General features: G+C 31.3%; 2 protein-coding genes across 2 annotated transcripts; both read right to left on the bottom strand.

Moving 5' to 3' along the window:
• Nucleotides 1-691: 691 nt before the first annotated feature.
• Nucleotides 692-1,792, bottom strand: LOC136976138 (patched domain-containing protein 3-like). Its single transcript, XM_067271351.1, has one exon. It carries the CDS (start codon nucleotides 1,790-1,792, stop codon nucleotides 692-694), a length of 1,101 nt encoding a protein of 366 aa, XP_067127452.1.
• A 104-nt stretch (nucleotides 1,793-1,896) lies between these two features.
• Nucleotides 1,897-6,715, bottom strand: LOC136976137 (patched domain-containing protein 3-like). Its single transcript, XM_067271350.1, has 3 exons — nucleotides 6,698-6,715; nucleotides 5,613-6,626; nucleotides 1,897-1,950 (listed from the first exon to the last, which is right to left on the bottom strand). The coding sequence occupies exons 1-3, from the start codon at nucleotides 6,713-6,715 to the stop codon at nucleotides 1,897-1,899; spliced, it is 1,086 nt and encodes a 361-aa protein (XP_067127451.1).
• Between the last annotated feature and the right edge of the window lie 9,895 nt (nucleotides 6,716-16,610).

The raw sequence follows: 16,610 nt of genomic DNA, 5'->3' as shown, positions 1-16,610 counted from the left end.
TAATTACATGTAATACAGTCGACTCCCGATATAACGCGCATGTCGGGCGGGAAACAACACCCGCGTTATACCGAGCGGTGCGGTGTAAAGAAGCAATAAGTGTACTTTAGCAATAATGTCAAGCTTTTCTTTTACTCATCATGCATACAATAATTAAACACTATTCAAAATACATTAAGGAACTCAATACATACACAATAACTCAATACGCAGTAACAATAAAATGGGCTACTCACTAACGCCGCACGGACCTGTATAAACGAGTTTGAGCTTATCGCGTCGCGAACATCGCCCGCTCTATAACCGAGTGCGCGGTATAGTAAGCAGCGCTATAACGAAGGTCCACTGTAGTGAGTTTATCAACTGAGAAACAGATTTAATTTAATCAACTGCTTGAACATTGTTCGCTCGTTGTTTCTTTAAAATTTTGAATTCCGAGTAATTGCTGAACTTTACTTTCTCCATCCAGTTTGCAATATCTAACATAATGCTGTTACAAATCATATATACGAGTACAATATACTCATGCAAGCGAAATATACAAAATAATTTATATACATCTAAAACATCGTTAAAGCAAAATCAAGAAATATTGAATTCTGTTTATGTATGCCGATTACCAAAAATTGAATTTATCCGAAAATCACATGTATTGTACATTATATCTTCAGTTTTTAAATTACTCGTATATTTATGAATGATAACATCTATATTCACCAACAAAGTATGGATCTCTGCTTTTTTGACATGTTCTTGTACATAACGAAGTTATCGAAATTATTGCAGGAATAACAAATAATGCGTGAAATGTGCTTTGCACTACAATTACGAAAACGATTTTAACGAATGTAGTGTACACAAATATATTATGAAATGCGACAATTAATAATACTAATCCAATAGATATAGCTCCTTGAATTAACGGAAAGCCTACGTGGCATAAACTATCCTTTAACTTTTTTTCAGTTGTTGCTTGAGGCGAAGTAATGAAACAATAGCATATGTGGGTGGGATAATTGACACAAAACCCGATGCAGAGAATCAAGCACATCAGAGACACGATGTCCAGATTGATTGCCCATAAAGACACCAATCCGATTGTCTGCACGGTGATGGAGACGACACAGAAAGAGACGATAAGAGCGCAACGCAAATTGGGAATTAAAGAAACAAAAATGCAGAAAATTAACAAGGAAGTGATCCAAAACATTTGAAACGTTATCTGTCTGATAACGATTCCTTGCTCGACCAAAGGTGCTATCAATGTATAGATTACAACGGAAAATGGCGCTTCTTCCGCTATTTTCGATAAATCATTTACTAGTTTGAATTCAGTTACTCTACTTGAAACATTTTTCGCTAGGAAAAAGAAACGACTGGCGACAATATCAGTGTAATTGTGATTAAAAATAATGTCATTGTTGAATTGTTTGGTTCCTATGAATTTCAGGAAGACGTTTCGAAGAGCATCCAGAAAATCCTGCTTTTGAGACAGATCGTAACCCCTCAAGGAATACTTCGAAATGGGATGATTTTGGAATTCCTTATAATATTTTAACCAAGAAAATTCGTACTCGTATCCGGCTATATTTTCAATAGTATAAAATTTCTGCATGAAATCATGAACTGACTCTTGAACTCGTGGATTAGAATAATCTAAAGTTTCGTTAATTACGACGTGCACAGTGAAAGGGTATTCGGTAAAATATTTATAGAAAACACGAAATCCTTGCGTAATTTCAGAGCTTTCTGAATTGAGTTCGTAAACATTCAAACCTTCCTCTAAAGACATAACACCCCATATACTAATTGACAATAATATAAAATATGATAAGATAATAAGAATTTGTGATACAGGATGAAAAATAAAAGCTGAAAATGTATCTCTGAAAAACTTCATAAAGCAGTCTTCATTTTCTTTCGGGTAATAGTCATTTTGTCCAATGGTTTCTGTAAAATTAAAACATATTTTACACATGAACTAAATTCATTTGCATGATATTTAATATTAATAAAGAATTCTTATGGCACAAAATGTCATTGAAACTATAATGAGCAAAATCATAAATTTACAGAAATTTTTTAGACCAATTAACATTAAGTTTTTCAATACAACGTATTAATAAGTGGAAGCGCTTGTACGTCGTAGTAGATTAATTCATGGATAACTATAAAGCGGAAAAGCAGATAATTTTACATAAAATTAGTGTTAATTGGTTCGTAAAATCTGTTAGTACAACAAATGAATGAATGGAACCGATTGTATGTTGTAGCAGTTTAACTAACGACTTTACTACAGACGAAAAATTTAAGATGGAACTACATATAAAACATTCTTTGCAATCAGGAAATAAACGTAGCTTACATTATTTTTGTTAAAAACAAGAAATAAACACCCATACATCGATATCAATAGCTTTAACATTTCGGGGTTGAATATGACATTCATTACGAACATTCGTTATATTGACGTCTGTAAAATCATGATTTAACCGTACACACTCCCGTAGATATTCTATTGAATATGTATGTTAAAATTATAAATATAGTATTGAAATTAAAATAATGAATTTAAAATAAAGTACAGTGGAACCTCGGTTAACGAGCATAATTCGTTCTAGAATTTTACTCGTAATGCGAAACACCCGTTAAAGAAAACAATTTTTCTCACAGAAATTAATGTAAAATACGATAATGCGTTCTACGCCGAAAAAATGCTCAAATGTTTTATGTATAACGTTTATTCAAAAAAATTGTACAATGTACACTGTTAAGGAGCGTGAATCATCATCATCATCATCATAATCATTTCTTTTGGCGCGGAATAAATCATCCTGGAATGAGAATTAGATTTGCAGAAACAAAAAAATATCACAGCTAATATGTTTGATAAACACTCTAAACAATATGCCAAATTGTTGGGTTATGTAAAGGCTATAATTAAATATTAGAAATTAATTTGACTAGAGGTTAGTAGTTACGTTTCCATCTCGTATTAAATTTAATAATTATAAATATTTAATTTTTAATTCATACATTTCTAAAATTTAATTTGGAATCGGTCATTAAATTTAATGACCCAAAAATTTGGAATATCATTTCGCATGTTTATTATATAACGGGCTATGGTTGTTAATGTTTATAAGTAATATGTGAACACAAGTTTGAAAAAATATGTGATTACAAGCGACACTAAGACACTAGTAGAACGAGTACTAAACACAGACTGATGGGGCATGCCGCGTGCGCACGATTCGGCACTTTTCCTCTTCTCCTCACTCGTTATGCGAAATATCGCTCGTTAAGCGAGGAATTTTCTCAATTTGTTTTCCTTGTTACGCGAAATACTCGTTGTGCGAGGTGCTCGTTAAGCGAGGTTCCACTGTAAATTAATATAGAATAATGAAGGAACATTTTACTCAACGGTTGTAAAAAACAATAAACAGAACAATTGTAAGCCTGTATGCATTGTACACTGCAAGAATTGTCACTCTGACAATTGAGGATTTGTTGGGAGAGTTTAATTTAGCAAAACTAGTGAGAACGCGAGGGGTTGCTGCAGTTATTAACACCAGAGTTAATGAAGCTAAAGTGGAGTATGTTGAGCATAACTAAGTCTCCTGTATTCGTTTGTTTAATAATTTGTAAGTAAACGTTGTTAGATTATAAGTGGAAGTGTCTTTTTTTGTGTGTGGAGAAACGTCTAATATTAACAGGATTACAGGAGCTTACAAACAACTGGAGAATATAATCAAATTACTGGAAACGTACTCAAAATACGCATTCCATCTGAGTGAAAATGGTAATAATAGAACCGAATTTGCACTTAGTTATACTCTAATTAAACATGTTATTGACTTAACCTTAATTGCAAAAATTTAATAACTATGATTTTATATCAAGTCTGTGTCAATTTTTGGTAGGTATTTGTCTGTGTTGTTTGATATTGTGTTGCTCAATCTGAATCTTTTCGCTGTATGACGAGCATGTTCTGGATTATTTGCTACTACCAGTTGAGATGTTCGTTTTATGACACGCCCAAAAGAAGCATCTAATTAGTGCTTCTATTTTTACGTGCGTAATAAAGGTAATGTTTCACACGATACTGTCAACACCGTGAAGAGATTCGTCCAAAGCAACAAAGGTTATACCGTTTCTCATTCGAAGACCTAGGATTCAGACTAGATTAGTTTAGAAACATCATCGGTTGTTTCCTTATACGCGAGGAACATCCGTCCGATTGCCTTTATTCTAGGCACAAACAAATACATAAAAACGTTAACATTAATTAATACATGACATTAGAATACGTCTCTTTGCTATCTGTTGATATACTGTGTATACTTATAAGTGATAGATGTAAAGATTTTATGGGCTGCAAAAAATGTTTTGCTTTAATGCTTTTAAATTAAATCTTTAAATCGCAAGATTTATTGTGAAAAATATGAAGAAATGCAGCAACTGGTTGCTTAACTTTTCCGGGAAACCAATAGAAATTGGTGTGGAGCGATCTGATATGATTGTTTCTTTTATACCTTTTTATATTTGTAATTATCATAAAGTGGGAATAAGCTAAATTTTGACAGTAAAGGCGAGTTTTATAAAAAATTAGAAAACTCCAATAAAGATTAAATTAGTCTTTAAGCGATGACCTATTCGACATATTATATAGGTATCTCCATACCCATTCGACCTTTAATCATCAAAATTTAATGGCATTAATCCTTCAATATTCAAATGTCCTGCAATATTTAAGAAATTTTAGACAGATAGTACGGTCATTGTTCAGCTACAAAGAGGGTGTACAAAATCGTCCTTCTGTACACTCTATGAAAAACATCCATATTTTTCCGCATTTCTCATAGTTTCAAAACCGTCAGATTCCAGAAGTATAAAAATTTTAAAAGGTCATATATTTTTAAATGTTTAAACGTAGAAATAATTTTTACATTTTACGTTTAAACATTTAAAATTATATAACCTAAGTTATAATTAAAACATTTAAGACATAATATTAACTATTTTTATAATTTCTAATCTACAACGAATTCTCCATTAATTAAAGTCACACTAACGCAGCCTCTGTAATGTCTCAAGTGAAATGCCCCGTCATTAAAAATAAAAGTATGTAGCACAATAAAGTTTAAACTTTAAACTATAGGTAGAAATCTAAGAAAATAATTAGTAATATAAGATAATAAATTTAAAATTTTTACCAAAAGCTGGTTTAAATGTAAAAGGATGAAGACCCTTTTCTTCTCTGTATCCGCTTAAATGCCAAACATCCGCCGAAAAATAATAACTGAAAGAAATAACTGAAGAAGATGCACGTTGCAGCATACAAACAGAACGTTCTTATCCCCGGGAATGGTGACGTCATGGCAATGCAATAGGAGAAGAAATTCGTTAGCGACGTTATGGTGATGGACACGGCTGCGTTGCGATACGTCTGTTCCATTCGCTTTTCTACGCTGTCACCGCAATCTGTCACCTTCCAACAAGCCAATACGACAAACGAGTCGTCCACTTCCGTAGCTTTAATATATCAAAATAATAAAAATTAGTAAAGCAAAATGTATTGATATTTGCAAGTATTTTCTGGTTTATCTTACCAAGAATCGAAGGCAGACGTTCCACAAAAGATTTTCTACTCCACAGGCGGATAATAATCCGAAAGCGGTGGCCACAGCCAAACCGGCGGATACGACACTAGCTACGCCTAACCAGGGTTTGGACTTCACCCAATTGTTAGTCATGTTCGTCACCATTGAGAAGATAGCAACTACGACCACAGCCACGCTTATCAAAGGCACTAATTTCTGTGAAATGCGTTTTATTTGAAAATCTGTTGACGCTACTGGCTCGGAAAATGTTTTAATATGCTCGAAGCTATAATCCCTTAACTTGTTGTAAACCGCCTTTGTCCATTCTTTACTCCACTTCTTATTATTTGCATTCGATTCGTCTATTGGATACAGTAAACGAACGGCTTTGGCTTCGAGTATGTATCCTTTGTCGTCTGTCGTCACCCCTCCTAAATTCAGACAAAGGATTTTGTACGCGTATGTTAAAAGATCCATATTTACAGGATACTTCATCTTTAATATTTCATTAATGGCATGTTCGGAGTTGTTTAACAGATCAATAAGAGTGCTTTCTGAACACTTGCCATCTAAACTCTGGCACACGTCCGAGTAACTAATATTCTTCCCCTCTATATGAAATATAGAATTTTTTGCGATCTTATCTACAATTCGTATTTCGTTTAAGAATTTATTTCGTAAAATGTTGCTTTTTCTATTATTTACTATGTAGATCATTGGAAAATCTGGGAGTTTAGTAAGTCGTAAAAAATCAAAACTACCCGAATTAGTAGAGAATGTCTTATCTATAAACTGTTTTGATTCAAAAACTTTACCTCTGTCCGCACATAAGAGAGAATCACTGTCATCATTGGTTTGAATTCTGATCAGCCCGATTGATAATAAACCAGAGACAATGACAGGAACAAAAAGAAAATAAAGAGGATATCGACTAATTAACACACCAAGTCGACCAATTATAATAGACACGGTGTTTCTCAGACACAAACATTTCGTTTTCTTTGTAGCGTCGATTCTTCTTACCTAAAAAGATTTAAATATAAATTACTTTAGCATATGCATTTGAAATGTTTGATATAGTGAAGTGATTTTACCTGTTTATTCATTGTCATCTTGTGTTATGAAAATTCTGGATTGTCCTTAAAATATTCAGCATAAACTGCTTCACGAAGATTGACTCTATCAGATCGAATGAACTACCTTTTACCTGGAAAAATAATTTCCTCAAGTATTGAAAATTCTGAGTCGAAAATCAGTGCTTCTGTAAACTGTAATTGTTTTGTCACGTCATATCCTTTCTCTGTTCTACGTCTCATTGGTTAATTTCTTTTGAATTTAACCAATCGAAGCCAGTCTTTGTTAAATAGTTTCTGTAAAAACTTTCTCATTGAACGTTGCATATTTATATTAAAATAAATTTTAACAAAATATCATCGAATATTTGACTGTATAAAAAAACCTATTCAATAAGCTGCCTAAAAATGTTTTTTTAAACAACGATGTAAACAATATAATTCTAATGTTATTTTTTCCTCCGCTTTTTATAGGGTTAACTCTATTTCATACGACTAACAAGAAAAAAACGATGGCTTTAATTCATTTAAAAATGAATATTATTTGCTGAATGAGTACTTCACTTTATAGTTTAATCTTTCATTCGTAAGAAATACGAAATTTATTAATGCGTGGAACATTTATCTATGATTTACATTTGTAAAAATTAAAGAAAACGCCTTTTTCTTTGTGGTATCCTTTTTACTATTGTTTTGAATTTTAATTTTAATGATAAGTATTTTAATCTTTAATTAATTTCCCGGTTCGTATCGCATGTCTTTTATCGATGAAGGAAGTTATTTCGGTAGCAGTCATTTGAAGAAGAAAAATGACATCAAAATATTTATCTATTGTGCATTGTTTTCACGATTGAAGTAAGAGAATTCTATCCATAATGACGGCCATAATCAATCTTATAGATTTATAGAAATGATAATAATCTTGGAAATTTTATGTTTTCCTCAAACATGTTATAAAAAATAGAATGATACAACTTTCCAAATCTTTGCACCTGGTCCAAACTGAGAATCTGGCCGAATCCACGACGGGTGTGGTTATGAAGACTTAAAATTGTCTTCATAACCACACCCGTCATGCAGCATACCTGATAAGGAATTGTTTAGCCTGCTATTTTTATTTATAAAACAACGATTCATGTTAATATACGAGTGGAAGACAAAACTATATCCTCGTTACTTGTAACTAAATTTTTTACTACGATACTTTTTCTTCCTCCGCTGTTATATAACATAAAAAAGTATAACGATCAGTCAAACAACAATCCTCAAAATTTTACATTTTTAGACTCGGAGAACCTTTAAACGTTGAAAAATACAAAAACTTTGCAAGATTTTTCTGTAAATGTAGAATTGGTGTGGGGAGAAAAACAGTTTTCCTCACCCACTTCGAAGCTTAGTAACTTCGAAGTGGGTGAGGAAAACTGCTTCTCTTCGAAAATTTCTGAAATTATGCATAGTGGTTTGTTTGTACGAGCGGGTTGACGCTTTTGAATTTCGATGGTTCAGTGTCAAGGAGTGAAAAGAGAGAGGAAGCCACGTGACAATATTCCAGAAGAGTCAAATTTAATAAAGATTTTGCTCATAAGTACATTTTGCAATTTTCTTTTTATAAAGACAGCTCTATCGTGTTGATTATGCTTTGTGTAACTTTATGTTAATTATTAACATAAACAATTTTTTGAATAAAATATCGAAACAGATGGCCCCACATAGGCCTATATTCAATGTTACGCCGAAAAATTTATGCATCTCGTTGCTAGATTTTTTCGTAAGCTGTAAAGAATTTATTGTTTAAACTTATTTGTACAGCCCTAATTATATTTCAGTCATAATAAGTAATTATCGAAGAATTAATCACGTAATTAATTAAAAGAATGTTTTATGTAAATTTAATTAAATTATTTTACGAAGCAATTTGAGAAGTTCTTAATTGCGACGATTCTTAAAACTTTAATATTAATAAATTTAACCCCAAATTATTAAAATATTGAAGTTTATATCCACAAAAACGAACGAATCGTATCTTTGAACACTTATAGTTGTTATCTACAACAATAGTTATTTCATTCGTACAGTAATTATGTTTAGAATTTATTCATTAAACCTGTTTGAATTGTTTTAGGAAACACGTATCAATGTGACATATATAAATTATTATAAATGTTTTCTGTGAATAAATTGCTAAATACGAATATTAATCAAGTATTATACGAAAATAAATGTATTGAATTATTCTTGTGCATTAGAGTAAGTATTATGATTCGTATAAAGCACACATTCCTATTAATATCATTCGTAGACTGCATTTCTTAATAACTATACACACTCAAAACATTTTGTATAATTGCAGCCGTATTCGCTTCGAATCTAGTAATAAATACGGCTATAATTACACAAGGTGTTCTGAGTGTGTGTAGTTAATATCATTCGTAATACGAGAACTAGCAGTGTCTATTAATCGTGAAAATGGTACTTTTAAAAATTCTCAATCGAAATTTTATGCATATTTTTTAGCAAAACGACAACGACGTCAAGAATAATCATTTTGAAATTCACGGAAAACTTTTACGTATTATCAGCCGTTGTCTTGAATTTTAACTAATAACGTTGTTCCGCGAGATCCTAACACGCTATCGAGTTAAAAATAAAATGTAAAAGTATAGAAAAATTTTTAAATTCTTTTGGTTTCTGTACAATTTTTTTTAAATTGATTTTTCGTAGAGCATCGTCACTATTCAAACCGATAATCAGAAAAAAATCTAATTATTTTAAATTTCTATATTTACTGAAAAATATTATAATTGGTGTGTAATGAATACTGCAAAAACATTATGACCAAAAATTTAGTTTAAAATAAACCAAACAGATTTGTTTGCTTTTCTCTTACAAAATGTTCAATCTGAGCAGCGTAATGTGTAATTATTTGTCAATATTTTTTGCAGAAAATACAAGAGTATTATCAATTAACTTTCCCATAAAAATTTACAACTTGGTTTGGTGTTATCTGTTTATAATATTTAACTTGAGAAAGAAAGATAAGATGAAAAAAAAACATGCTGGGGTATTTCTCTCACCCAGCATGGATTGGTGCGTAAAAATGCGTGATTACAGCCGAAATTATAGTGTCATCGGCATACATTATGCAGGTATCTTAATGTGATCAAAGAGAGAAATTGTACGTAAATCAGATATAGTAAGTCGAACTATCACATAATTGACGTAAAACTTAAAAAGCAGAGGGCTGAAAATCTCACCTTGCAAACCCCTATATCGACAACAAATGAATCGGTTGTTTCAGATAATATTTCCACTTTTTCAGTAGCTTCGGAATATATATTAATAACAAGTTCAAGAAACTGCTTATTTATATCAATTCTCTCTAGTAGAGCCCATAACATTTTATGATTACAGTGTCAAAAGCAGATAGGACGTCCACGATAACAGCATAAAGCTTTTCTTTCTGTTTTTTTTCAATCTTAACTGTATCAGTGGGTTTAATATATATATTTGATCTTGACAAGATCGGCCAGGTTTTCGCCTGACACAAAATCTCATATTTAAGTATCCATTCCTCTAGTCTTTTATTTAATAAAGATGTGAACATTTTCCCAATTACAGGAACCATGTAAATATAATAATAATTTTTCGGATTCTTAACGTCGCCTTTTTATATAGTGAAGTAATAATCCAGGCTTCTGACAAAGTATAAGTTTTTAATACTATTATAAATTTAAATTACTATAAGCAGAACTGTGGAATCGGAGTCGGAGAAATGTCGATTTCAACTGTGACTCCGGCATTTTAAATTTAATTAATTTTTTGTTTTATTTAAATGGGAAAATTTAAAATGACATTCGGTGAATTAACAGTGTAAAAATTTAGTAATCTTTCCAAAGGTATTCTTGAAACATAACTCGATAATCTTTTACGTCCGAAGCAGTTAATTTTTCGCCAAAATATTTTACAGTTGTTGCATGTCAGCGATCTTCTATCCACGTTCGAAAAATAGGATTTTGTTTTCTGTTGACATAAACGTTTGTAGTCTTTTAAATAGTTTTTGTATAAATTATAGTATATTTATCTGTATTTGACTTTCTAGCCTTCTTAAGTAACTTTTACAAATTTGTTCTCTTGGTTAGCACTTATTATCATTTCTTTGTTATGAGTTTTACATGATACAGAATTAACGTTATAGATTAAATCCAAATTGCTGTTTTAGCTATACATTCTACTAGATTATCAGGTATGACGGTTCTTCTATACTCATCTAATAAGAAATTATTTAATCTAACAGCAAACGAAGATTTAAATTCATCCCTCCAGATTGCACGTTAAATTAAAAGTTGTTTATTAAAAAGACAAGATGATGCCAATGGGATCGTTGTAAGTAGAACTGGTGAATGATCTGAGCCTACCTCTGTTAAAACACTTAAATCGTTTACCACACAATAATATATTTCTTGTGATACTATCACAAAATCAATTACACTTCATTCTTTTATTGCATGATAAGTAAAATTATCTTTTTATCTCCTGGCAGTAGACCGTTTAAACAATCAAGATTGTTGTCGTCACAAAAATTATATGAGTTTTTCTTTCTTATTAACAATTGAATCTTTCGAGGCACTCAGAGCACTTTGCCAGTTCCCAGAAAAACATGACAAATAATCAGAGTGTCTCATTCTACGTTAAAACCAGCATATAAAATCAAGTTAGTTTCAGGTAGCAATTTTTCAATTTTCTATAAGCGATAAAATCTTCTTTCAATCGTCATAAAATAATTGTCAGGGGGTATATAAGACTCCATTAGTTAGATTGGTAAACTGTTTATTCTCTACTTGTAAAATCGAAACAAATCGTAATTGGAATATAATTTTAATTTGAGACACTGTATCTAATCTGAAACTAACAATGAAACCACCACTGAGTCATTAATATTTATCTTATTAAATTCCAGATGTTCGGAAAGCAATATTTTGTATATTTCTTGCTATCATGATCAAACACATAGTGCGTTATTTCGATTATAACTATTGAATACAACACCGAAATATTTTCACCAAAAAAAAAATTCAAAGATAAGAGTTACACAATGTACTGTATACAAATACAACCCAACTATTTGATTAGTTGGAGTTTCGTCACAGATACACTGATTTAAGCTTCTTTCGAAAACAATTTATTTAATAACATTCCATGATTTTCGCAGCACACCGGTTGAAAATCAGTGTTCTAGATCTGAAAGAATAAGAACAAGTGAGACCCTGAAGACCTCTGAGTTGAGTAACATCGAGTAAGAATGAGAGCTGCAACTCTACTCTTCTCAATTCTTCAATTTCTTTCTCATAAAAAATATTCTTTTTTGCAGAATGGAGAATTTCAAAAAATTAATGAAGTGGGACACTTTGGGAGATGATAAGAAAGAGAAGAGCCTGGTCGTCTTCCATTTCGATTCGAGTGATTCCGAAGAATTTCGAGAAGAGCGGAAGAGACATCCGACTACAGACGGGTAGACGAGTAGTTATCATATCTCTGAACGATAACACCTCGTCTGTTGTCCGTCAACTACATGGAATGACTATACCCGGAAATTCCAAAATAGACAGAATAGAGACGATACTCAGAAGTTTTAAAATGAATAGTGGAGGACTCGTTATTCCACTGTGATGAAATTAAAAGTCTATAGAACAGCGACAGTGTGATGTCAATTGTAGGCAAAGTAACAACGAATACATAAGACGTGTCTGTTGAGTTTAAAGCTGTGTTACGCTATTATCTAAACATCTGTAAATGGACAAGGTAACTTATATTATACGGACATACACTGTAGTTAAACCGGTGTCCTTCTGTTTCGCCATAAATAGCAAATATTGCCCACTAGTATGTCGAGTGTTAAATCTCGAGAAGGACAAGACTTAATGGAGATTATATTCGTTATGTATACCTTTTCATAAAATTTGCCCCTATCCCCAAAATTAAGCTATTCATGACTTTACATTAATTGAAAATATAAAAAAATTTTATAACAAAATATCATAACAAATGGCGCTGGATAGAGAAAGTTTGCTGTGTTTTAAGTAATGTATTGTGTCATATGTGGATTTAACATAATACGTCATATTTACTATCTTATTAAATTGAAAACAATTACATAAAGTACTCAAAAACGTTTTTTTCTGTCACAGAAAAAGCAGACGCTATACACAGCAAACTCTTTTCACACACAGACGAATGATAGATTGCAGACTTTTGTCAATATTTCAGGTTAAAGTAATGTTGTCAATATTTTAATCTATTGCAAGAAAGTATTGAAAATACAGTCAATGAGACTGAATTTCTGAATGAAAAATAACTTTTTTCTACAATGAAATCTTTAAGCACTTAATTATAATAGGTCTATTAGAAGAAAATATATGACAAGATGATAGATGGGTTCTTTAATATGTGTTCAAGATAACGAAACAATGCTAGGTAAGGCAAATTTAATACAGTTGAATAAACAAGCCAACGAAAAAAAATGACGTCTTTGTTGAGAAAGTCCTCAAGTTGTTACGTCTGTGAAAAGCGGAAATTACTCCTATAGCACTATTTTTATAAAAACACCCGTGTTAATATTTGTTTACCAATATTGATCTGTCCTATTTAATACAGTTGTCGTCACAGTCTATCTTTAAAAGTGACTTGAACAAGGTCAGAAACAGTTGTTATTTCGCACGGAAAAATTTAATAAGACATTGATATGAATTTATGTTTTAAGAGAAGTATCTTGAGATCTTTGGTGGTAAACGTACAACCAAGAATACAACAACAGACGAATCGGCTATCGATTTCGTGGAAAATTCTCTTCTTAAATATAAAAATTTTAGGTTTAAACATGCAAAACGAAAAGTTATCGCTTTATTGTGTCATTCTGTTAATTATACAGAAATTTAATATCGTTTGGAATTCTTACTTAACAATTACTAGATATAAGGATAAGCATTTGGTGAGTCAATTGCTAAATTCATCAGTTTACGTATTATTTTTAATTATGTCAGTAATTGCCTTCTATTTATTTGTAATCTTCAAAAAGAATCTTATATGTAATTTGAAAGAATTGTTTGCTTTAAGAAATTCAAAACAATTAAATATCAAAAGCGCGATAATATTAATAGCTTTAACCTGGATCCATGCTGTAGTTTTCATATACTTCCTCTCTTTTATTATTTTACCAAAATGGAAGGAAACGCTAATTAAAGCGTATAATATAAAAACTATTTTCGGAATTGCAATCACGAAAAATATTTTACTTGCAACTTTAAATATCATAGACATATCTGAGATTGTGTTTTTAACAATGCCACAGCATTTTTGTTTCATATTATTCATTTCAATCTGCAAAGAATTGGAAATGGAATTTATCGAATTATTGCGTAAAATAGAGAATTGTACGCCTGAAGACTTCTGCAGAGAAATTTCTCATCTGCCCAAAGAATTTATGAAAATCAAGGTAATCGTGGACAATTTTGAAGAATTTTATTCCTTCTTGTTGTTGATTTGGACAATTGTCGCAGGAGGAAATATCGTTTCCTCTTCTTGTTCCTGGTTATCAATGTTTGAAACGAACCACAGTATTGGGGTTTTTGTTATGAATGCATTTCCATCTCTCTTATTTATGAATGTGTGTTTCGCTGCTTCTCGTGTATCGGTTGTTTCAAGAAAAATCTCCACGGTCGTCTACAGAAAATCACTTTCATGTGATGCTTACGTGCAAGATTCTGCATACAAATTTTCTATCAAATGTCGTGAGGAAACCCCTCATTTCACGGGATGGAATATATTTGTTGTCGACAGAGCTTTGGTATTTACTATTATTGGTATAGCAATTTCTTACACAGTCATAATAACTCAATATGAACAATAATTTCAATTTATTAAACTTCTAACATTTATAATTGTTAACATTCTAAATTTACATGTGAAAACTGCCTGTACTACGATCAAACACTTAGAAATGTTTTTCTGAAATAAAAATATTAAATGAAATTTGTTATTGTTATTTTAATTTACTACGAGAAAAGTCATTTTTATTAAGATTCAATGTCATTATTGAAATTTTTCTGATATGAATGGATTCGGATGAACAAACGTAATTATTTTCTTTTCAATATATAAATCATTATTTTATCATATTTTATTACTGTATTATTGAATCACTGCGTACATTATTATGTGGATGTGTTAAATTTCAAGCATCTCAGTTTTGTTTTCTTAAACTCGTCTTCAAAAATATAATTTAGGATTTTCGTCACTCTTCGTGGAGGAATATCCTTATAGCTTTGTTGTAGCCCATTTCTGACAGACAGCCGTATAACAGATCGATTAGTGTCATCGTATTGTTCTGTATTTCTAGTGAATATCCAGATGAATCGAAAATCCCGTAAAGTTTTAGGGGTGACACGTCTTAGATATGTCGGGTGCCATTCCTCTACACCCTGTCTTTTATCGTTGGACTGGCGAACTCACGATAGGGTTGACTGAAGTAATTTCCTTCGTGTTCGTTGGACAGAAAATTAGAAAAAATACCTAGATTTCTTTTAAATTTCTAATTGCTTTTAAAATGAAAAAAAAGATGTTTACAGTTCAACAAAATGAACAAAAACAAACCAGAAAGTTAATTCATAATACAGTAGAAGGTTGATAGTCCAGTACCACACAAGTGACAAATTGTCAACTATACCGGAATACCTGGTGTTTTTCTAAAAATTGTATATTTTCTGCACAAGAGTACGCTGCCATGTGCTTTCGATCATTTTTACTCATAGTTACATATTATGTCACAAAAATCGAATAAGCTTCAGACGTTACTGCGAACAGACAGAATAGAGCAGCTCGATATGAAAATAGGGTAGCCTAGTCGCAGCTTTTTTTCATTATTAATGTTATAAACAATTTCCTCGTGTTTGTTACATTTCGGACAAAATGCGCACTAAGTTTTGTTTGAATCGGAGACTCGAACGTTTGGCCCTCTCCTTGTAACCTTCGCGACCATTACCGCAATTTGCGTGTTAAAAAATGATATACGAAGGGTTTAAATGTATTTTAAGATAAACATCATTGAGTTTCCCATTTAAAGTTATTTTATCAATATTTATATATTTCATTATTATTTTCTAAGATTTCACTAAATTAATCAAATTTTACTTATCTTTACAGCTATAAAACATTCCTCTGATAACTACTATGATATTTATGGCTGAAATATAATAATTTCTGTTCTATATAAACCTTCATTTCTCCATCTGGTGAGCAGAAATTTTAAATTTTAAGTACTTTCCTAAGAAAATCGTTCATATTTGTGAAATTAATTTTCAATATATTATGTTTAATATAAAATTAAGTATTAAATTGACTAACGACTATTTCTATGTTCTAGGTTTCAGGATCCAGGGTCGAGTTAAAATTACGAATACTAAAACAATATACTGGCTTCTATCATATTCTTTTATTATTTTAAATTTTTATGTTATTTATTATCGATTAAGCCAAGTAACAACGATGAGACCGATTGCTGAAGTATCCGAGCCAAACTATCGAAGAAAATTTCAAGGAATTTCAACCTGCTTCTCTGAACTCGAACCGAAATCCTTACAGCGGCAGGATGATTTCTTTAAATTTCGATCATTTGCTTATCAATATGCATTTTTCCTACAAGTGGCTAAGTAAATAACACTACTAAACATTGGTAGTTTGTTGTAGAAATCGTTTACTCCTGACCAATGTGTTGGCATCATATAGTTTTCCGTGTTTCTTATGGTTTATATCTGAGATTTCGTATGTGTTATTTTGCATTAATCCAATCCAAACGGAGTTTTTGTAATTACAGTTTTTAAAAGAAAAACACAAAAAGTAATTTATTTACTTCTATCAGATTTTATTCAATTTAGGTATTTCT

This window comes from Centruroides vittatus, unplaced genomic scaffold (assembly GCF_030686945.1).
Source record: "Centruroides vittatus isolate TY-2023 unplaced genomic scaffold, ASM3068694v2 contig_394, whole genome shotgun sequence".
NCBI classification, from domain to species: Eukaryota; Metazoa; Arthropoda; class Arachnida; order Scorpiones; family Buthidae; genus Centruroides; species Centruroides vittatus.
This window is presented reverse-complemented; position numbering and strand designations above follow the sequence as displayed.